The 24,034-nt window shown below is 37.1% G+C and overlaps 1 protein-coding gene across 3 annotated transcripts in view; it reads left to right on the top strand.

Annotated features, from left to right (window-relative positions):
• Positions 1–24,034, top strand: part of LOC126470495 (proteoglycan 4-like) — a 73,735-nt gene that overhangs the window by 11,077 nt on the left and 38,624 nt on the right. For 2 of the 3 annotated variants that reach the window (XM_050098371.1, XM_050098381.1), the window contains exons 2-7: positions 3,754–3,889; positions 3,972–4,146; positions 4,264–4,426; positions 5,069–5,195; positions 7,329–7,509; positions 21,560–22,414. In XM_050098371.1, the coding sequence (XP_049954328.1) occupies positions 3,754–3,889; positions 3,972–4,146; positions 4,264–4,426; positions 5,069–5,195; positions 7,329–7,509; positions 21,560–22,414 (1,637 nt within the window). The remainder of the gene's footprint in view (positions 1–3,753; positions 3,890–3,971; positions 4,147–4,263; positions 4,427–5,068; positions 5,196–7,328; positions 7,510–21,559; positions 22,415–24,034) is intronic. The other variant, XM_050098390.1, reaches the window with a different exon arrangement.

Below are 24,034 nucleotides of genomic sequence, written 5' to 3' on the forward strand. Positions count from 1 at the left end.
ACGATCTGGTAATAATTCATGTTGTGACATGCATATAAGGTTCATTCACTCTGTGTCCAGCATTTAATATTCTTATCCAGCCAACAGCAAAACATGTGTATATGAATTGTAGAAGACCAATAGGAGTAACTTGCAGAGCTTGGTGTGGTGAATCTGAATGTTTTAACACAGTAAATATCCTCTCTGATTTGCAGTGAGGCTCAGGCTCTTTTTAATTTGATAAACTACAAAATAGCATGTATACCACTTTCAAATACACCTTATATGAATTATTAGACAAGTATCAAATGTTAACAAGGTAGTTATTTACATTGATGGGTATAAGCAGGGGCAGACTGTCTGCTGCTTGGCGAGTTCCTCCAAGAAACGACTGTAGGATTCAACTCCCAGGTAAATTAACGATCTGCGACACAAAGCTCTATGCAGTTGTAAATGTCTTGGAGAAAGTGAGATGTAATCAACAAAGTAATTTTGTTTGTTCTGATTCCATGCAGCAGAATGGCATAAAACATGCAAGGCATCCATCACACCACACTGCCAAGAGGATGCTCCTCCAGCTAAACTGAGAAGGGCAAAGAGTATTGCTAAAAGAATAAAGTAAGTTTTCTTCACTGTAATTGGGGATGATGTAAATGATTGCCCTTAAAGAAATGCTTCTGCGTCCTAACAGCATCCAAACAGCAATCTATTGAGTGAAACAGCAATTTCTGTTGTTGTGGTTTATCATATTTAGAAATTAATCTGTAGCAAAAGGGACTAACACAGTGCTAGGCAGAAAAAGCTGGCTAAAACCTGAAATCAACAGCAGTGAAATTCTGGAGTAAACTCAGGTGGAGATTGAAAGGAAAGGCTAGTAGGAAATGGAGGTGGTGAATTTGTCAACATAACAAGGAATCACCTCTACTAAGATATAAAATGAATCACCATGAAAGGCTGTTTTGGCAAGGCTCAGTATCAAGGGTGGGCATAAAACTACCATTGAGTCTTTCTACCAACCACCTGATTCACCCCCAGATGTAACTGAAAACTTAAATGAAAATCTCAGCTCACTGACATGTATGCTCCCCACTCACACTATAATCACTGGAGGAGACTTCAGTGATTCAACAATTTGTTGGGACAATTACAGTTTTACATGTGGTTGGCATGGCACAAGATATCCTGTGAGATAGCACTAAATGCCTTCTATGAAAGTTACATAGCAATGATACTTCGTAATTCAATCACAATGGAAATATATTTGATGTAGAGGCAACAAATAAAATTAGCTTCTTTGAGAATGCCTATGTTGAAACTGGTATCAGCGACTATGAATCTGTTGTAGCAGTAATTATTACCACAGTGCAAAGAGCAATTAATACAAGTAGAAAGATCTATATGTTCTGTAAACTATGCAGCTGTCAGATCTCAAGGAAGAACTTGAAACTTTCACTGCTGGTCATGAGCATGTGGAGGAAGTGTGACCAAACTTCAGAAGAATGATTATCAAACACTGGATAGATACGTACGTAGTGAAACAGTTTCTGATGGTATTTAACCTCCATGGTATACATGAAGAAACAGCAGCTACTGCAAAATAGACCTAAAGCAAATCATAGTCCTATAGATGGACGGATGTTAGTGAAACACATGTGGCCTCAGAATGACTAAGCATGAAGCCTTTGGTGATTACCTTAGCAGAATTATATTGAAAAACCTCTCACAAAATAACACATTCTTGTGATATGTAAAGGCTGTCTGTGGCACAAAAATGAGTGGTCTGATGCTTGTGGATGGCACAGAAATTGACAGTAGTAAAGCAACAGCAGTAGAGCTGAACATTTTCTAATGTTCCTTAATGAAGTAAAATCCAAGAGTTCTACCGCATCTTAATTCTTACCTCACTGCAAAGATACGTATTTTCTGCTACAGTATATGATACATCCCTAGACCAAAATCTGTGACTAGCAGTTGGAAGAAAATATAGCTCACACCTATCTGCAAGAATGGTAGCAGAAGTGATCCACTAATCTATGGTCCAGTATCATAGACACCCCTATGATGCTGATTATTAAACCCATATTATGGGTTCAAAAAATTGGTCATAAGAAAGTCATCTCACACTTTTCTCACATGCCATTCTGAATGCCATGGACCATGACAGATAGATGCACCATTTCTTGACTCCCAAAAAGCATTTGACTCAGTACTACACCAGTGCCTATTAATGAGTGTACAATCATATGGGTTAACAAATGAAATTTATTACTGGATCGAGGATTTCTTGGTAGGCAGGATGGAAAATCTTGTCTCGGACGGAGAGTCACCAGCAGATGTAGAAGTAACTTCAGGTGTGCCCCCGGAAAGAGCATTAGCACAGGTGACATCTGACTTTTTGTAGATGATGCAGTTAGGTTTAATGAAATAGTGTCTGAAAAAACTTGCACAAATATTCAGTCAAATCTGGATAAGATTTCAAAATGGCAGGCAGTTTGCATCAAAGACACAGAAATGTAATATTTTGCATTTTGCAAAATTTAAAATTGTGGTATCCTATGACTACAATACGAATGGATCACAAATGGAATCAGACAATTCATATGAATACCAAGGTGTAACAATTTGTGGGGATTTGAAATGGAAGTATCACACTGCAAGTAATGTGAATGGTAGAGTATTGGGAAAACAGTCCATCTGCAAAGAAGATGGCACATGAGACTTGTGCGACTCATCCTAGAATATCGCTTATGTGTGGGACGCATATCAAATAGACCTAACCTGGGGTACTGAAAGTATGCAGAAAAGGGCAGTGTGGATTATGATAGATTTATTTGACCCATGGGAGAGTGCAACGAAAATACTGATTAACCAGAACTGACAGACACATGAAGACTGATGCCAACTAGCCTGCAGAAGTGTGCTTACAAAGTTTCAAGAAACATTTGCAGCCTCTTCTGCATTGCTCCACTAGGTACTGCACAGGCAAAATTAGGCCAACAACAGTGCACACAGTGTCATTTATGCAGGCTTTCCATACCCCTTATGTGAGTTGAAGGTAAGAAACCCTAATTTGTGGTACAATGGGATCTCCCTCTTCCATGTGTTTCATAGGGACTCGCAGAATCTGACTGTATAACTGTAGAAGATTTAGAAGTTTAAAAAAAGTAGGGTGGCGAGGGGGAGGTTAAGAAAGTATCAGTAAAGCAAGGCAAATGAAATTAAAGTTGAAGTAAAATTTCATAAGCAGTGTGTGTGTTGCAGTGCCTTGGGGTTTTAGATCAAGGATTTACATTGACTTTCTTAATGTCAGAGCTGTTGTTTCTAGTTCATCTGTGCAAAACTTATATGCACTGAAACAATGCTATTTCATAAGACATTTGTTAAAGACATGCACTCAGAAATATGAATAGGCCTAACTACTGTTGAATATTCTGAGCTAGCCTTGTGTATTTTTCCTGTTTCTGAGTGATTTGAGATAAAGTGGGAATAGTAGAAGGCCATAACTTGCTTGTCCCTTTCCATTGCTTAAAATTGGTACTTCATGCATTTAATTGAAGAATGTATGGCAACTGTGAAAGGAGTATTTGCATTATGAATATTAAAATTTACCGAATGGTTCCGGCTCTACAATGAATACATAAATACTTCATCCTGTGAAAGTGTTGTCAGTACTTTACCATAAATCACACAACATTATTAACAATTCCCATTTCATAATGAATGTTCTCTATTATATTTGTGATGTCATTAAAAGTGTTATTTGTTCATTTTTAGCAACATCCTGGGTAACATTAGCCACAAATGACTCATATGCCTTGGGAGCCCTTGTTTTGGGACATTCTCTCCAGAATGTTGGCACAATTCATCAACTGACAGTCCTTGTCACACATGGTGTTACAAAACCGATGAGGTAATTAGACTATTTGAAATATTACAGCCAATCAATCCATAAACATTTGCTATTGTGTTATGCGCTATAAATGTGTTCCCAGGGCTCAGTTGTCAACTGTGTTCAACAATGTGAAAGAAGTAAATGTTTTGGATTCTCAGGACAAAGCCAATTTGGCTTTGTTGGCAAGACCAGATCTTGGCATTACATTCACCAAGCTGCATTGTTGGCGTTTAACAGAGTTTTCAAAAGCTGTATTCTTGGATGCCGATACTCTGGTGAGCAGTGCCCTGTAGAAATTTTTATGTATGTATGAAGATATGCCCATTTGCTTTTGTGCAAAGGCATCTGATAGTTTATAGGATTATGTTTTAGTAATTATTTTTTTATGACAGGTTCTAAAGAACTGTGATGAGCTATTTGAGAGAGAAGAATTCTCTGCCGCCCCAGATGCAGGGTGGCCTGATTGTTTTAACTCTGGTGTGTTTGTGTTCAAGCCTTCAGAGGAAACATACCAGTCACTCGTCCAGTTTGCTGTGACACATGGAAGTTTTGATGGTACGTCATCCTTACATTCTCATTGTCGAATTTGCCAAAAATGTGTTGCAATTTTGATGTGTCTCTTAACTTGTTTATATTTAATGGAAAGTCAGTAGAAAAGAAAAGTTTCCCTGATTTATTCTGCTTCCTTGATGCTTTCAATGAGGTCTCTGGTCTTCTGTTGTTTCAGAATCCTAGTTATGTCTCTTCTTTCTTTCTGTTTTCTAATTTGCAATATTCTCATTGATTTCTGACAAAAATATTATGTTACTCCTATGTTTGTAAAACCTCATTTATAAAATTTCTATTTTAAAATAGATCTAATCTTTCATTATCTGTCCTATTCCTTTCTAAGACAAGTTTCCAGACGTGGCCTTTTCTTTCTTTTTCTTTTTTTTTTCCAAAATGCTACTATGCTGTAAAGAGGGAAGCCAGGAGTATGTTGTGCATATTGTGCATAATAAATGTACTTGATTGCCACAGATAGCTTGAGGAAAGCAAATGATCCTTTTATCATGATGATAATGTTAAGGGGATCTGTTTCTCTTATCCCAGGGGAAAAATTGTATTTTTATCAGTATATGTTTCTCTTAGTGTTAGATGTAATTGATTTCTTAATCATTATTGTACTGGAGTTAAAAGATTGTTAATTTGAAACAGGTGGGGACCAAGGACTTCTCAATTCATACTTTTCTGATTGGTCAACAAAAGACATTAGTCGCCATTTGCCTTTCATTTACAATATGGTTTCTTCAGCATTTTATTCTTACCTCCCAGCTCTGAAACAGTAAGTTTTTCAAGATTTCATAAATATTTCTTATTTTGAATAGCTTCAAATAATTTTATTTAACCCTTTGTTTCCTGACATAAGATAGAATTTACTTTTTAACATTTTCTTTGCTGAATTTATGCTATTGTGGCCTCAAATGATGGTAGGGTTTTTTTGTAAAATTTTATTTTATTTTTCACAACTTTTTTGTCTCCTGGTACTCAGAAGTACCGTCAGACTCCATGGACAGAATCACAACATGCGCAGAAAAATGCTCCAATTTTTATAACTTGTACTTTATGCCACATAAATATTAAATATTTTTACATTAGAAAATTAACAGAAATAGGATATTTCTGAATTTTTTTTTAATTTTGCATAAATTTATTCTAGAGCAACTTCACAAAAAAATGGTTTAAATGGCTTTGAGCACTATGGGACTCAACTGCTGAGGTCATAAGTCCCCGAGAACTTAGAACTACTTAAACCTAACTAACCTAAGGACAACACACACATCCATGCCCGAGGCAGGATTCGAACCTGCAACCGTAGCGGTCGCGCGGTTCCAGACTGTAGCACCAGAACCGCTCGGCCACCAGCGGCCGGCGCAACTTCACAATACATAGTAACTTAGCTATACATTTTTGACAGTATATACGTATCTCACATTTAGTGATACCTCATGAAATTGTAGGAAACAGTTCTTTTTCTCATTGCAGCACAAATACACTTTACATGTACTACATTGAGAATGTGGTCTCGACAGAATTTTATTTTTCGCACACATTTCTCATTGTCCTCTTTTTACAACTGAACACTACAAAATGGTTCCCTCGGTTGCCAAGACGTACATTCTTCGGAACAGAAAAACTATCCTTCCTTCTCTTTGGGGGAGTTATTTCATCTTTACCAGAGTTTTTCTTTTTGAGATTTGGCACTTGCTGTTCATTCATTAGCCCTAGTGCCACAGCACGCCTGAATTCCAGCAGTGGCAGTGCCCCATGTAGATCACTGAAAATGACGTAAGCATTGACAAAAGCAATTTCTATTGCTCTCCAGAAGAGACGGTGCCACCATTTCTTTGATCGCTTGTCAAGACCATAAGTTGAACGTAATCTGTCTGCGTGATCCACACCTCTCATGTTTTTATTGTAATCACATACAATAACTGGACATGGTATAGTCATACTAGTTCCATCTTTCTGTTTTTTTGTCACTACGCTCTGTTAAGTGCCATGGAAGTTTGACGCAAAATACACTACTTTATTTTCCTTCCATTGAAGTACTGTTAGGTCTAAAGATGACTCTCTGTGATTTGATTTAGACATTTTTCTTTAGGTAAATTCCCTGGCAAACCTTTCCTGTTTGTTCTAATTGTTCCACAGGCAAATGTATTTACGGATTTCTGTGTGAGAAAAAGTGGACAGAACAATTAGTGAGAGGTAACGCATTGTTGCTACAATAAAGTGTTCGCACAACCTGATGGTACTAATAAGTCCGCCTTATATTTTCCACTTTATATCATTCACTTGTAATGTAATGCTTCAAACTATTATAAAAAAAACAAAGAAGGTAAGTAGGTACAATGGAAAACTCAACGGATGTTTCAATAAATTGCACACAAATTCAGGCAACACCATGGAAACAAGCACATACAGTCTCCTGTTTTCACAGCAGCGCGCGAAAAACAATTTCAAGCTCTGACCGCCAGAGAGGTCTATGTATTGCACAATAACATCTATGAAACAGTAGAGCAGAGTTACTGTTACGTACTGACAGGCTCTCAGATCACGAAACTGCATCACGAGAAAATAATGAGTCAAAACTTACTGGTACTTTTAAGTACCATCAGGCAACAAAGGGTTAATATTTATTTCTCTTCATAAATAAATAATGGCACTTTCAAACAGAAAGGAATCTGTTTGTGACAAAATGATTTTTCTTAAAATAAAGCTATGATGTAATTCATTTCATTACACTGTGTGGGATGAGTTATTTGAATGCCATTTCTACATCATGGTTTGAACATTTGTTTGCTATGTCTTCTAGTATTACTTGATGTTTTATTTCAATTTCTTCAATGTGCTCTTTAGAACCGAATTTGAATTGAAATTGGTAATGAGATGCATATTACTAAATAATTGTTTTTAGGTATGGTGACAAAGTTAAAATAGTTCATTTCATTGGTACATGCAAACCCTGGATGCAGTACTTTGACTCTGAGACAAAGAGAGTAAAAGCGCCACCAAATTCCGAACACTTGCAGCCACTTCTTCAATTATGGTGGGACATATTTTGTAGTCGGGTGCATTCTGGCCTGAGTACGGACATGGTGAGTCATTTTTTTGTAAGCTTTCATTCAGTTCTGTGTTGAATTCTGTTGTGGAAACATTTTGCTACTTATTGCCTTGTGAGAATTGCTATTAATCTCCAGTTGTAAATCAATGCTGAATGTTGTACATTAACAAAAGATTTTCTTAGTAATTTTTGTTGTTTCATTTTCAAGCTTAATGTGGAAGAAAACAAGGTAAGTGCAGTGTGAGGAGAGCATTTTAGGAGCAGAGCATAAAAAAGTTTCTATATTGTTGCTGAGTTAGATGTTGGCAGATAAAATCTGTAGTTTGTGGTAAAGTTAAAATCAGTATTAAAACTAAAGAGCAAAGTTTTTTTAGTAAAAAGTCATGGTTGCTGTTACTTTTTATTGGTAGATGACAGATTTCAATCTACTACAGAGATTATCATCAGATCTGCATTCCTGGGGAACGGTAGGAATCACTGGTGTGGGGCAGGCTCATCAGTGCTGGTGTTGAGGACACTGTACTATCACGAAGGAATGTAGATCTGATGATCATCTCTGTAGTAAATTGAAACTGGTTATCTACAAATAGCAGGTAACAACAGTACGCAGCCACGACTGTGTTTACTAAAAAATTATGGTATTATTAAATTGCTGTTTCATGAAACAATATTCCAAAAAATTGAAAATAATGGTTAGAAAATTCCATATTTGTGCCAGAATTGGATGGAAATATCACACGCAGTACTGTTGTGAAACTAGTGAGACAGTGATGCACCAAGAAACAAAAGCGGCCACTGTAATTTTGGTTATAGATGAACATCTGTTTGCAAAACCATGGAAGCTTAAAAATGTAAGCACAAAGGACACGAAAAAAGGACCTGCATATTAAATTTGCAATAAGTTATGGTATGGAATAAGGTGAAAGGGTCGGGGGGGGGGGGGGGGGGGGGGGGGGTGGACAATTGTATGTGAAGTGTATAGGTCTGTTAGGCTCCATGGAGATGGGACAGGACAGTTGACTGTCTTCTTGTATACAGTGTGTAACACGGGATAGAAAGATAGCTCGACAAAAACACAGACTGAGATGTTTCCTCAGTTTGTGACAAATAAGATTACTTCCCAAGGCAGCAATAATTTATGCAGGGTAAAAGTGGTACATCTGGACTTTTTTGGAATAAATAATCAAGAGAAAAGTGCTGTCAAATGAATGTTGGGATGGAGTTCCACCCAAGAGGCCTTTCATCATTGCTGCTCACAAACTTGCATGATTATATTTGGTATAGAGATAACAAACATTGGACTTGGAGAACTAGAGTAATGTTATCTGGTCAGACCCTAATGATACATGTCATGTCCACAATAGACTTTAGGACGCCTCTAAAGACCGGAAGCTTCATTCAACTGGTGTGCAATCAAATTTTGTTGCTTGCCTTACTTGAATAAGGATCATAAATTTCCAACCATGTTTTTCAAGATGACAATTTTGCATTCATCAGGCTAAAACTGTGATTGTCTCTCATTTAAAAGGAGCATTCTGGAGAAATCTCACTTTTGTACTAGCTTCAAAAGTCCTGCCCTCTGAACTTCATTGAAAACTGGACAGTTTTGAAAAATTTGTCAGATGTCACATCAGCCAACCTGCTCAGGTTTGCAAGGCACGAGTAATCGGGTAATGGCATCTCCTAACAGCCAGAAATAAGCAGTGAATATCAGCTGCTACTGAGGCTTGTGTGCCCACTACACACTATTAAGATATGGTGACATTACTGTTCATTGTGCCTATGTGTTGTTCTTCAAAGTGGATTGTGGTCAACTGATTATTATGGTGTGTGTTTAAATATTTTATGTAGAAGACTTATTTACTAAACAGCTCACTCATAGTTAACTGTCTTACATTTCCGTTTAAATGTTTGAATGTGTGTTTTTACTTTCAATTTTCTAACATTTTCACCATTAATACAGTCCTAGTACAAATAGCTCATTCATACTCCTCATTATTTCCTTATGTCTCTTAATTCCTGTACTTCAATCTTTACAAATTTTTTTGTTCTCTGTTTCAATTTAATTTATATTTGATAAATGTAAATAGCTACAGTGGTTTACATTTTTTTTTTCTCTCTTGGGTATGGAAAGCAGTCTACTTCACAGAAAATACAGATTCATGCAGCTTTGATTTTGCTTAGTACCTTTTAAGAGGGACTGAACAAAATGAGTAGGTTGTGTTGTGTAATGCGTAACTACTGTGAAACATTCTGGCAGATTAAAACTGTGTGCTGGCAACTCAGACTCGGAATCTTTGCCTTATGCGGACAAGTGCAGTTTGAAAGGTAGGAGATGAGATACGGGTGGAAGTCAAGCTATGGGACAGGTTGTGAGTCGTGCTTGGGTACGTCAGTCAGTAAAGCTCTTGCCTGCAAGAGGCAAAGGTCCCAAGTAAGTCTCTCTAGCTGGCACACTGTTTCAGCATGCCAGGAAGTTTCATATTTTGCATGTCTAATACACAAATGTGCCTAGATTTTGTGATTGTGTTGGAGAATGCACGAAGTCATTCTGAAAGAACCTCTTGAATCAATAAATTGGTGAAGGAATGTTTTGTAACAAACCCAAGACAACAGAATTTATTTTCCAAACTTTGCAACTATATTTCCTATATGGAAAGTGTTTTAAGTGCTTCATAAAGCCATCACTCTCATCAGGCAGAACGCTCAAAAATTTTGGAATTTTTTCGCAAATGCTCTTGGAGAGGCAACAGAGATGCAACTCATATGTACACTAAATCTGAATACAAAGTCTGCCATGTTGCAGCAGGTACTGGATTGACAGTTTCACTGTCACGTTGCTATATTTATTAGCAAATGTATATTTTTATATTCATGATTGGCTAATTTAGGCCTTAAGCCATTTTAAGTGGTTCTCTATAAATTACAAATCATACATTGTATTTCAGTTACTGCATACTTCTATGTCTCATGCGCAAATGATCCTCTCGGATAATTTAATATGTACATGAGCTATGAAAATTTGATAAGTGCGGTACTTGATGTAAGATATGTGATATGTGGATTAAACTGGATACAATCAATAATGGATACAGAAATTCTACATCAGAAATGGAAAATAAATAAATCTCTTAAGAAAAATGCAATTTTTTTCTACACCTTCGTTGAATCGAACACATGATAGAAAGCACCTTTAATTTGGAGATAGCAGAAGAATCTGATCGTAAAGTAAGCTTTACAAGAGCAGACTGTATGAGCAACAAGAATTAGTCCACAGACATAGTAACCTTAACCAAAGTATTTTATGTAAAAGTTAAAAGAGCTATCTTTGTAAAATAGAACACTGTAAAAGATAAATGTAGGTAACAGTAATTTATCACTGTACTCGTATCCTTCAAAAAAATGGTGTTCCTTTTCAAGTATAAAAAGCACACTGAATATTCTGTAGAAGCAATGCAAATTTCTGCTTATCTAGAAATAAACCTTCACATAGGTCTGAAACCTACTCTTGGAAATTATGTGACATAGTGTCGACCCCAAAACCTTGCCTAACATACCTATTTTATCAGGAACATTTCAAATAACGCCCACAAATGGTTTCTCCCCCCCCCCCCCACACACACACACTATCTCTCTCTCTCTCTCTCTCTCTCTCTCTCTCTCTCTCTCTCTCTCTCTCTCTCTCTCTCTCACTCACAGGTCTTGTGTGAGATCAGATGGGGGCACTGCAGTGAACAGGGAAGTGTTTGAATCGTGGATTCCTTGAGAAACGTTTATTTTGCACCCAGGTGCAGATCTTGTTGTAGCGGAGCAAATCTAAGTCTGAGAACTTCTATTAGCTTCTTAAATACAGCTATGGAAAGCTGACTGCTCTGAGTCAGTCTGTAGTTACAACTTCTACATCAATACTTCACATGCCATCTGATGGTGTGTGGCGGAGCGTACTTTTGGTACCACTAATTGACCTCCTTCCCTATTCCACTTGCAAATGGCATGTGGGAAGAATGATTGTTGGTAAGCCTCTATATTAGCTCTAATTTCTCGAATTTTCTCATTATGATCATTTTGCGAGATGTATATGGCAGGAAGTAATGTGTTATCGGACTACCCATAAATTACTCTTCGAAATTTCAATAGTAAACTTCTTTGTGATGCACAATGTAAGGTCTGCTATTGGAGTGTCTAGAGCATCTTTGTAACAGTACTTAAGAATCAGCATAACAAGCACCTTGTAAGCCACTTCTTTCATGGATGAGTTACATTTCCTTAAGATTGTTTCTACGAAGGTGCCTGGCACATACCTTTCCTACTATTTGTTTTGTGTGTTCATTCCACTCAAGGTCAGTCTGGATAGTTATTTCTAGATATTTTACAATAGATGTTACTCAAAGTAATTAGTCATCAACAGTGTACTCGTATAACAGTGGATTTCTTGTATGTATGTGCAATATGTTACATTTATTAATGTTCATGATCAACTGCCAGAGCCCTCACAATTCATCAGTCTTCTGTTGGTCAGTCTGCACATCGATATGGTCTTAGGGCATTGCTACTGTCTTACAGACAATAACATCATGTACAAACAGTTTTAAAAGCTTCCAACGCGTTCTACTAGATCATTTATATACATTATAAAAAGTAAGTCTTGTCACATTTCCCTGGGGTACTCCAGAAATTACATTTACGTCTCTCATTTGTGGTCCATAAAGAGCAATGTGTTACTTTCTATCTGCAAAGAAATCTTGAATCCAGTCATAAATCGGTCACGATACTCAATAAGCTTGTAATTTTTTTTTTTTTTTTTACTAGATGACAGTGAGGGACGATGTAAAATGCCTTCCTGAAGTCAAGAAACACTGCATCAACCTGAATGCCACCATTGTCTACAGCACTATCGGTCTTTTTTGCATAATCTTTGTAGCATTTTACAGGTATCTTATCTGGTCCTGTCTGCCTGCCTGCCTGCTTAGCTGAGTGGTAAAGTGATTGCCTCCCATGCAGCGGGCCTGGGTTCAGTTCCCAGTTGGGATGGAGATTTTCTCTTCTCGTGGACTGGGTGTTGTGTTGTCCTCATCATTTCATCCTCATCACTGGCATGCAAGTCGTCCAGTGTGGCATCAACTGAAATAAGACTTGCACTCGGCAGCCAAACTTCCTCAGATGGGGCCTCCCGGCCAATGATGCCACATGCTCATTTCATTTCATCTGGTCATGAAGCCTTTCCACTATTAAGAGATTGCAGTTGCTTTTCTATTCCGTGATCGGTTCTCAATATCTGCCATTTGAACATTCATTTAATGTTTGAAAGGAGGGACCATGTTACAGCCTTCTGTGGTGAAACAATTTCAGAAGACCGAATTCAGTATTTTGCCTATCTTTTTGTTATCTTTTTGTTTCAGTGCCAGCATGGTCACTAAGTGACTAAACAGGTGATTTTGAACTGCTTACTGATTTTACGTTAGACCAAAACCTTTAGGGTTTTCAGTCAGACAAGTTGATAAAATTTCACATTGAAAGACATTGAATTTTTGTGTAATTGCTCTCCTTACTCATTTTTGCTTGATTTGGCTTTAGTTTGTCAGCTAGGTTTTGACTTCACTTGAATCTGTGATGCTCTCTTTGTTTACGCAGCAGTTTTATGACACAGCAACTGAACCACGGTGTGGTTTTCCCCATCCCTTAAGTTCTTGCTTGGAACATATTTGTCTAAGGCATAGTGAATGATGGTTTTGAGTTTCTTCCATTTGTACTCCACATCTTCTACCTCAGCACTGAATATTTGATATTGACTACCCAGATATCTCTGCTATTTGTATCTGTCACTCTTGTGAAGTAAAAGTCTACTCCCTTCTTGTTTAACATTCCTTGTGATACCCATAGTCATAGTTGCTATCAAGGCCTTATGATCTGATATCTTCCTGTACATTAAACTGCTTGATAAGTTCAGGTCTAATTGTTGCCAAGTAGTCTAAGAGATTACCTTCTCAAATTGACTCTCTAACTATCTGTTCAAAGTAATTTTTGGACAAAACATTGAGAATAATTTCAGATAAATCCCTGTGTCTGGCATCATTATTCAAAGCATGACTGTCCTTGCCTGGCAAGTTGAAGACACCTCCTATTAAAACAACATGAGCAGGTTATTAATGATATGCATGTTTTCTCTGAAGCACTCTTCCACTACAGCTCCTGATCCATGCAGTGTATAAAAGCGTCACATCACCATTTAAAATACTTGATGCTTAAATTCACCCAAACTAACTCTCATTTGGAATCCATGATACCCTCCCTAGATATTTTCGGCTTCTGCAGTACAATGCTGCCACCAGTGGTGAGTAACCTTACGATAAACGTTCCATTTTGAAGTTAAGATATCGTTGCTATTCACTTCTGCTTTCACCTGACTTTCTGTCCCTAATATTATGCCTAAGCAGTGGGCGTCTTCATGCTGACATGTGCCACTATTTGCAGAGCCTCGTCCACATTTTGGATGAGACCCCACCGGCATACGTACTGAGTGCACACCTTCATTCTTTCCCTAAGGGATTTCATTGCCTGCCTATGTTGGAACTCCCAGTGATTAACATAACCCAGTCTCTGCACCTGTCTGGACTGGACAGGAAAATCAGCCACTGGTCCAACGGGAGAGGCATCTTGCCCTGGTTCAGAAGTATTATCGACAATGGGTAAAACTGCATACTTGTTGCTAAGGTGTAAGACACGAATTGTGCATCCCCGTTCCCTATTTCACCTCCCACACAGTGGTGCTTTAACTTACCATGTCCATCACTCACTCGCAAGTGAAGACGGACCAGTCAGATGTTGTGTATCGGAAGTTGCGGCAACATCCAGATTAACAATGGATTCCAGTGGTGCCAAAAGTGTCATGGAGTCTCATTACTGGTGCTCCAATGTCACTGCAGCTTTGAACAGTATCCAGCAGCCTCCAGACAGTGGCCATCGCAGCTTCCAGCTGTTTACAGACAGCAGCTAGTACTCTTTGTATCCGCTTACTATAACTGTCCCCATCCATACCATACTGTTTAAAAAATCTGAATAATATCTCAAACAATACAAACAAAGCCGTTGGGAGTAAGTGAGAAACTACAATCAGACTCCCATACAGGAGAATATTATTAAACTGTGGTGCTACTGAGGTTGGAATGTTCATAAATTAAAAACGACAAGAATAAACTGACATTAAAATCTGCCCTCCAGAGTTCACTATAGCCTAAGAAATATTAGCTCACTGAACACAAGTGACCAGCACCCAGGCAAGTGACAAACTACCCTGTATTCGTAAAGCACAATTGTGTTGCTGCATCCATATTGAGTGAAAGGTGACTTCGTACTTATGGTAGAAAGGCTATGAATTTGAATCTTTCTTCCATATTCTCTGCCACTAAGACTTTCCTGCTGAGAATTGCAAAACATAGTGTATTAAAAATGTTGACTAGTAATATCATTTGTGATAATGAAACCTATTAAGCATTTATTGATATAAATTCAAAAGAAGAGCTTCACTTTTGTCTCCACTCTTTCCTCTCCTTGCATTATTGTTTGAAAAAGTGTGATTAGGAAGGAAGGAATATTATATTCAACATCCCATTAATGACAAGATCACTGGATGTTGAACATAAACTTGTGTGGAACCTTCATAATACTAGTCCAGTGACTGAATCAATGTGCCAACTTGCTCAGTAGCATGATTAGGGTAAGTCCAGATGCACAATTGCCATTTCATTGTGGTCACTTTGATACAGTTAATGTCTGTTGCCGTACATGATGCTCAATGTACATCTTACCAAAAAAGATAGGTTGCTACTCACTGTAAAAATGTGTCAAGTTGTGGGCAGGCACATTGAAAAGACTGTTACAGATTTAGCTTTTGACCAAAGCCTTCTGGAGATGGCTGTCATGTGTGAATGAATGCAGGCACACGTGTGTGTGCAACCTGGAATCTCCATTGTTCATTATGTATCTTCATATTTTCATGCTTAATGAAGCCATTCCCATAACCAATACCTTTCATCTTCTGATATTTTTGCTACAAGATGTCCAGCTGTCTTCAGACTGACATTAAGCAAGCTGATGTATTGCACTGATGCGCACACAACCACAAGCACTAACAGCTCTTGAAATGTCACTCATGAGGCAGAGATATATCCTAATTGCATGTCATTTGTAATGAACACTGTAGTAACTTTGGCACACAATAATTATGCATTATCAACATGGGTGCTGTACTATTGTTGTTAAGAGCCAACTACTGCAAGTGCTGGATTTCATTCTCTATCCAAATTGAAGCCACTAACATGATTAAGTCAGTCCTTTGCCACATTATTTCAATAGCTTTCTTGATGCTCAATTTCCAGAGGACGAAGCAGATGCCAAAATTTGGACATAATTGTAAAACCACACAGTTGTCAGGCTGGCTGCTTGATGTGGCATCTGACCTTTGAAGTTACACTTGTGGAGGTCTAGCCTGGCTGGTGTATGAAATATACACACTTGTGCAGGGAACAAATAAGTTTTATTGCATGGCACAGAAAATAAGAAACTTATTAAGAATCAGTAGTTTTGGAGAAGTTCAGCAAACATGTAGAATATTCTCTCAAGATACAAGAATAACTCTTAATGTAGTGTGTAACTAAGTAACTCATATCTCTGAAAAACAATAAATAAGTGCAATAATAAGTACATTCTCAATAGAAATAAACCAGCAACTCGGATAGCTGGCTCGAAAAATGCTTTGACAGCCATGATGTAAATAAACATGTGTGAGGCAACATGGCACTGCACAAGGACTGTAATCTTGGTCACGAGTGGTCCATCGCAGTGCAGTGTTCATTCACCACAGATTTGTCAGGTGGTAGAATCATCAGTGTTCATTGTACTGTTATTGAACAGTTCGTACCATTCACCCAATATAACATAAACCTCATTCACTTCGGATCTTGTACAAATTTGCCTTGCAAAGGATCAGACATCCTTTACAGAGCCAATGAGTGGTATGTATGTTGGCAGGTGAAGGATTACTCCAACTCTTTTGAAGATTTGACCTATTTTGGAAGAGAGATTCCCTACATACCGTAGAAAACCTGAGTTTAGACTTTTCCTCCTAAATTTCTTGAAACAGAACGTTCAGTTTTAGGTTTAATTGTGAATATTTGTGAATATTGTATGGTGGTAGCTATTATCTTTAAAAATTTTGAATATCAGTACTGACCTGCTGTAGTTATACATATTTAGTATTTATGTATGGAACTTAAATTATGGTGCTTCCTATTTGCAGTTAAATGATGTAGTATTTGTGAAATAAGTTTGCCTCACATAAACTATTGTGTACAATCTGAGAGACAGCAGTCAATTGAATTACAAAAGGTCACACTGACTCTGCAGATAGGTGCAGTAGGTACTTTTAGCATTCACTGTCTCAGGAGGACATGGTAGTGGCTCTTATTTTATACTGAGATTGGCTTCAGTTTTTGGGAAGAATTCCGTTGTTGTTTTTTTTTACGTTGTTGAACTAATGAATGACAGTGACTGAGAGGAGAAGAATCCACAAATTTGAGATGTATCACTCAAGGCATTGTTTCACACTAGTGAATTATTTAAAATTGTGGACATTATTGCACACATTTCAACTTTTTGTGTGACAACAGATGACTATCACAATAGCAAGACCAAAGACCTACCTTTTAGTCACAGATTGTCGAAACATGCTACAATGGATTGTATTGTATGTTGCTACCACATTTCTGAAAAGTGTGATAATGTATCAGTTAAGTTCTGCTCTAACAACTGATTGAGCATTTTAGATGAATAGTTGTTATACACTACTGACACAGAAGTGAACCAAAATAGAAACTGATGGGCCACACAGCATTATTCACAAAGTTGCATTACAAAGCTGAAATTAAAACTCCATTTTATAAGTGGGAAAGATGCACAAATTTATGACAAATTGATAATTCGCACATGGTAACTCTACTGGAATAAGAAAGACTATTGTGCCAGTAGTTACATAAGTGGTGAGTTCCCCATAAGGTGCTACAATGTGAAGAGAATATTTGTCTTAAATTTTATAGTAAATACTAGCAGAGTACCTGATGTTGCCCAGGTATGTATTTATTCTACCTCTATTAGAACATCTCCTCCTCACCTCTTCTCTCTCCTTGTTATCACTTCAATCTCAATCGGAGGTTGCTGGTTCTTACCCCCACTGTATTTCTCTGCCAGATAGTAAGTTATATGTGTACCAAATTCGGTTGAAATAGGTCCAGTGGTTTAGGAGGAGATGTGGAACATACGTACATTTTTTATAACATGTATGGATTACTGTATGTAGGAATTCAAGCATATCTCATTAACTTTGTAGTAAATGCAGCAGAGTTTGCAGTGTTTAGTGTGAATCTGTGCTTCAAAAGTAAGTATTGTTTCACCCCCCCCCCCCCTCCTCTCTCTCTCTCTCTCTCTCTCTCTCTCTCTCTCTCTCTCTCTCTCTCTCTCTCTCTCTCTCTCTCTTTCTTTCTTTTTCTCTTTCTTTTAAGCATGGGCATTTGTCAGTCTGCATGGATAAGCCTGTATATTTATATAAAAAGGCATGGTTATAAATTATTTGCCCAAAATAAAAAAATCTAATAATATGGAATTGTAACCTTTTCTTTACCACACGAGATCTAACAAAGATGAGGCAATGTATTATGTTACTGAAGCATTGTCATGGCGCAGTAGTGCCAACACTTTTTATCTTGGATTGTTTCCTGATTCTGTGTCAATCAACTTAGTGACAGTTGACCGCAGACACGCTGTTGTATTGTGGCAAGCATTCCTGTGAAAATCTCATTCTTGTTAAACAAACTTGTTACAAAATTTGCTGCTGCTCTTTCAATCTTCTCTTTATACTACACTGTAAAGGTCCCAAATTGATGAGCAATATTAAAGAATCAGCCAAACAAGGATTTTTGTAAGCTAATCTGTCTTGTGAGTGAATTGCATTTCCTTAAAGTTCTTCTGAAGAATCTCATGTGACCCTTGCATCATTTTGTGCTCAGTGCTTTGCATGTGCTTCTGTTGAGGATCATCTGCCAATTCCTACACCATGCAGTGACTCTCTGCAGGCCTACATACATTTCATGTCTGTGTTCTGGTATAATACTTTCCTCGATGACAGCCTTTAAGTGAACAGCATAATGGAACTTCAAATTGAAATTTCATAAGCTTGTATTTTGTCAACTAGGTGACAGTGTAGAAATTGCTTCCTAAAAGTCAAATAACATGACATAAACTGTGTGCATGTGTGTACTGCCGTCATGATTTGTGAACTAATAGAACAAGTAGAGTGTAACAAGGTTACTGTTAAGGCTCCATGTTCAGTCACACAGTGTTTATGATGTCCAAAAGGATCATATTTTCTTGTGCTTAAAAAGTGTTCCACTATTTTACAAAAATGATCTACCTTGAAAATTGAAATGGCCTGCACTTTTTTTTTCTAAACACTTGCAACAATTTGATGTTCAGGTGACCAACAATAAACTTAGATTAATTTGGTATTTGTGCAGTGAGTGATAGGAGAAACTATAATGCAATCTTTCGTAGTGAAACAATTGTGGAAGATAAAATTCAGTATTTTAGCCTCATGTCATCCTGTGTGCCTTTGTCAATATAACTGAATATGTGCATGACTGACATTTTTACTGACTTTATGTAACATCAGAACTTATTAAGATATTTCATTGTGTCAGCAATGGAATGTTGTCTTAAATTTTGTGGAATGCTTAATGTTGTTTTTCCTTTATTCATCTTTTGTTTGTCAACAATGCATCAGATTGATTTAAATTTGTGATGAAGCCCTTTGCTTCTGTAACAACATTGCAACATGGCTAATGAATCACAGTGGGTCTTTTCCACCCTTCACAACTGTTCTCAGCATTGAATTGCATCCAATGTTACTTATTATTTTCATCCCCAGAGGTGAATTTTCAGTGAAAATTGCTCAGTCTTCTGTAATCTGTTTCTTGTCACACTTCCTAATCAGAAATATAATGTAACTGCATAGATAAAAAAAAATCTACTCAACAAGTGGCAGTTGGAGAACACACATATAAAGAAATGTTTGATGTATGCAGGCTTGTTCAAGGGGAGGGAAGAGGGGTGAAGGAAAAGGACTGGAGAGGTTTAGAAGAAGGTTATTGTTAAAAAAAGTTACCCAGAACCCTTTGTCAGTGAAGTCTTACCAGAAGGGATGAGAAGGAAAGAAATATTTTCCTATTGTTTTTAAAATTCCTTTTGATACCCTTTGGTCAATGACTCTATAGAAACCTTATGGGCACTGTCTGTCTTCTATGTTAACCGAATCAATAAGTTCAGATCTGTATGTTCCTAGGGTGAAGCTATGAGTTGGTTCTCTCATTGCACAAGATAATTGTTGCGTAAGAGGTTAAGACCAATACCACATTAATCCCTGTCCCTGAAACCTGTTCTAATCATATGAGTCACCCAGTTTTTAGCTGTAATTGAAATATTTCGAATTATCATAACATAATCAGGAAATTTACATGTGACATTCACAGTTTCCACTGAAGATTTTTGGCACTACATCTATTAAGCCAAGCAAGCTACCGTAGCATGCTTGACCCCCATCTTGGATGATTTTTCACCCAAATTAATCCTATTCAGAATCTGTAATAACCTTACTAGATATAAGATATCTTAATCGTAATAAAATTCTGCCCCCATTGGCATCTTGCCTATCTTTTTCCTAGCAGTTTGCGTATTAAGAATTATACTTTATTCCATTCTTCTGAATAATACAGTTCACAATGTACAGACCATATTGCAGGACATTTTTCTTCTGTGCTTTTAATTTACTTTAGGGAGACTATTGAAAATCTGTAAAGGCATTTCCAATTCTTTCAAAATATTCTTACCTTTGACCAATTTTTCTCCTTTATGTAGTTAAGGTAAAAATGTGTGAATTTCTGTTGTTTGTGTAACCAGTTGTTCACAAAGGGTAGAATGAATGTTAACTGGCAATTCTGTACTCTCTCTCGCCCATTTCCAAGAAAAATTGATCATTTCTTGCTGTGTATGCTCTTGGTTCCCACAAAAACACAATACAGCAAAACTATCTCTTTTACATAAAATTCTTCATGAATAGAAGTGAGCTGTAAGAAACCAGCCATGTTCTGATTTAATACAAAGGGCTTGTTCTTAATCACAAAGATTTAAGCTCAAACAGTCCAGTAATTGAACCACCTACTCATGAGTTCTGTATGATACGCATAAAAGAATCAGAAGTTAAATTGCCTCACCGATGTCCTCTGGAGAGTAGAGTTTGAGCCGTGCATGTCATTTTATACTTACTAAATACTGAAGATTTTTTTCTAACTAAAGTTAGTGTTCTAAATCGTGACTATTACTTACTACATATAAGAATTGTGCTTCAGCACATAAAATTTGTTATAAAGATTTAATTAAACAACCACATTTCAGCTTTCTAGTGTAGACATGTAGAGGTGAAAAAGTGTGTGAAATAAACAAAAAGCAAATAAATGTGTGTGCTTGTGTTACTGTATTTGTTGATGTTAAATCATAATTTTGTAAAATGTAGCTATTTCTTTTTAAAAAAGTATATTTTTGTTTTACAATTTTTTAAAATTCTATCACCATTCTGGTAGAATTTGTTATTACTTTCTAGTAAGAGGTGAAATGTAGAAAAATCTTAACTTTGTTGCCGGCCAGAGTGGCCGAGCAGTTCTAGGCGCTACAGTCTGGAACCGTGCGACCACTACGGTCGCAGGTTCGAATCCTGCCTCGGGCATGGATGTGTGTGATGTCCTTGGGTTTAAGTAGTTCTTAGTTCTAGGGGACTGAGGACCACAGCAGTTAAGTCCCATAGTGCTCAGAGCCATTTTGAATCTTACTTTGTTGTTAAAAGTTCACTAAAATTCTAACAGAATGGTGATGGTTTCCTGTGCAGTACTTCATTTTATTGCTTTTTTACTCATCCATTTATTATAGCATTGATTTTGACTAACTTTTTTAATTTCTTCTTTGTTTTGCATGACTTACTCTGATAGAAACATCGAAGTTCTTATGTGGCACCGCTTACTGCACATTCTACTGCACGTACTGATGTACATCCTGCACGTGTAACAGCTGATACAAACTTTGCATCCAATTTCTCTAATAACCAGAACTCTAATCTTGCTGAAACTGTGTACAGTAGCCCCAATGTGAGTAGCTATTTCACTGATCCATGGGAAGAGCACAATGAAACATGTCATCCAGAACACTCCAGTGATGCAAAACATGTGGAAAGTCAGGAACACTATAATAACAGTTGTATAAAATCATTGCCTGCTTTTGCACCTTCAGTTGTGGAAGATAAAACCATTAGCATAGTATATGAAACTGAGAAAGGTGATTCTTCCCCAGAAAGTGAAATTACAGCTTGTAGTTCAGTCCATTTATACTGTGATAAAGATTCTGAAGTTAAAAATACTGATGTCATCAATAAAGCATTGCATGATGACAACATTTATTGGCAGCAGAATTTAGAATCTTCTGAAGATAGATCAACATTATTACCTGTGGTAGTAGATTGTATTATTGAGGATGAAGTTCGGCATAACTGTTTTCACCAGTCTGGAACTGGTTCTGAAGATGTCTCACGGACTGAAAGCACTTCTGAAGACAAGCATTTGGACGGGACTCAAAACAGTGAATTAAGTGTACCGGTCATAGAGAACAAAGACAGCAAGCAAGTGTCCCAATTTCCTAATACTACACAAGCCTTAAACTTCCCTAATCCTCTTAACACTGGCCAGATAAATGAGGTCCACAGTGATCATAATGTGGACAGTAGTATAGAGAGTGAATGTGACTATATCAATACTGGACCTGCAGCAGACAGAGTACAGCAAATAACAGAAGTAAGTAAGCATGCATTTTCAATTATTTCAGCTTTTGTGGCTTTACAAATCCATCCAAGCAAATAACTGATTATTTTTTCATTCTTAGCTCCATTATTATTAAAAGGTATGCCTTAGGCAGTTCTAGATTCCAACTGTCTCAAGACAGAGTGAGGCGACATAATGGGAGGAGCAAAATTGTCCAACTTATCACAATAATCTGTGGAAGTAAGATGACAATATTTTCAAGATGTTAATGGATTCATGAGCTTTTTGACCCTGAAAAATTTCTGTTATAGAGCTAAGGAAGATAGTTTCACTGTTACTGGAGAAATAATTTGGAACTTACATGTACAGTTTCCCAAAAGTGTTCAGACACCCATCGTTATTCATTCCAAAGATGCAAACCATTTAATAAGAGCACACAGGCTTTCTCTCAGTTTGTGTCTGTATTTAAACACAGAGGAAGGCTATCTGTCAAGTGCTAATATTTTAAATGTGGTGTTTCCATTCTTACTGAAGCATGCTGTAGTATTGCTACACTTTCGTAGTATGTTTACATTTTACCTAACTGACAGTCAAGTTCATCCTAGTCAGGAATGCTCCCTAAGCTATTAAGGAGGATATTTAAAAATTGAGTGGCTGGCCATCTATTATGTTGATCAGCCAGTCATGTGTATCTGGGGAAAAATGAGTCTGTTATCCAGCTAATCTTAATTTCATCACACAGTATTTCATCCTAAGTAACTCAGTGATCATGCCCATAGGTTTGTGCAGTGCTGAGTGACCGTGTCATTACCTGCCTAATGGCTTTATGTGGATGTTTTATCTGGGAGCCTTTACTACTCAATCAAATTTGGTCAGTCAGTGTTGGCAGTGATGGAGTCTGCAGATTGGTGTTATGTTACATCATTTCACACCAACATTGTCACACATTTTCAAAAATGCTGCTAATGAATTTTCATAGTACATCACAGTAAATTTATTTTTGTATTGACAGATTTCTTTGTTCATTTCAGAAATTGCATACATTAATGTTCATAAAATATGCTGATAATCATGCTGTTGAAAGTCCTAAAACCAATATCATCATCATCATCATCATCATAATCCACATCTGTAAAGCCTTCCTCAATGACCCACAGTGCATAGCCTAATGTTTGTGTAGAGCATATGTAGTGATATTGTCTGGAGGCTCTTGGCAACATTGTATTTTAATAAAGACTGCCAGTCCTCCTCCTACCAAAAGAAGTTCCAATGGAAGTTGATGGCTAATGAATTAATTTGCTTCCAAACTTATCACTTAGTAATTATAGCTGTTATGTGTTCCAATATGATAGAAGTTACCTCAGATTGTGTATCGTATGCTGTGTTACTTGAATGGGAGTTGAATCAGACAATGAATTTCATACATGTAAATAGTTCATGAAACAAGTAACTGCTTAAATCACATTTTGATATCAGTGCCAAATATGAGCAGCCTCTGTGTTTGCTAGATGGTAATCAAGGTTCAGTTGGTGGCAACAAGTACTAAATGTTCTTCCAGCATTGTAGACCTTTTCCGCAACAACTAATAATAAAAAATTGCAAAAGTAAATTATTAATAGTTGTGAGAGCAGTATCACAATTTACACATTACAT

This window comes from Schistocerca serialis, chromosome 1 (assembly GCF_023864345.2).
Source record: "Schistocerca serialis cubense isolate TAMUIC-IGC-003099 chromosome 1, iqSchSeri2.2, whole genome shotgun sequence".
NCBI lineage: Eukaryota > Metazoa > Arthropoda > Insecta > Orthoptera > Acrididae > Schistocerca > Schistocerca serialis.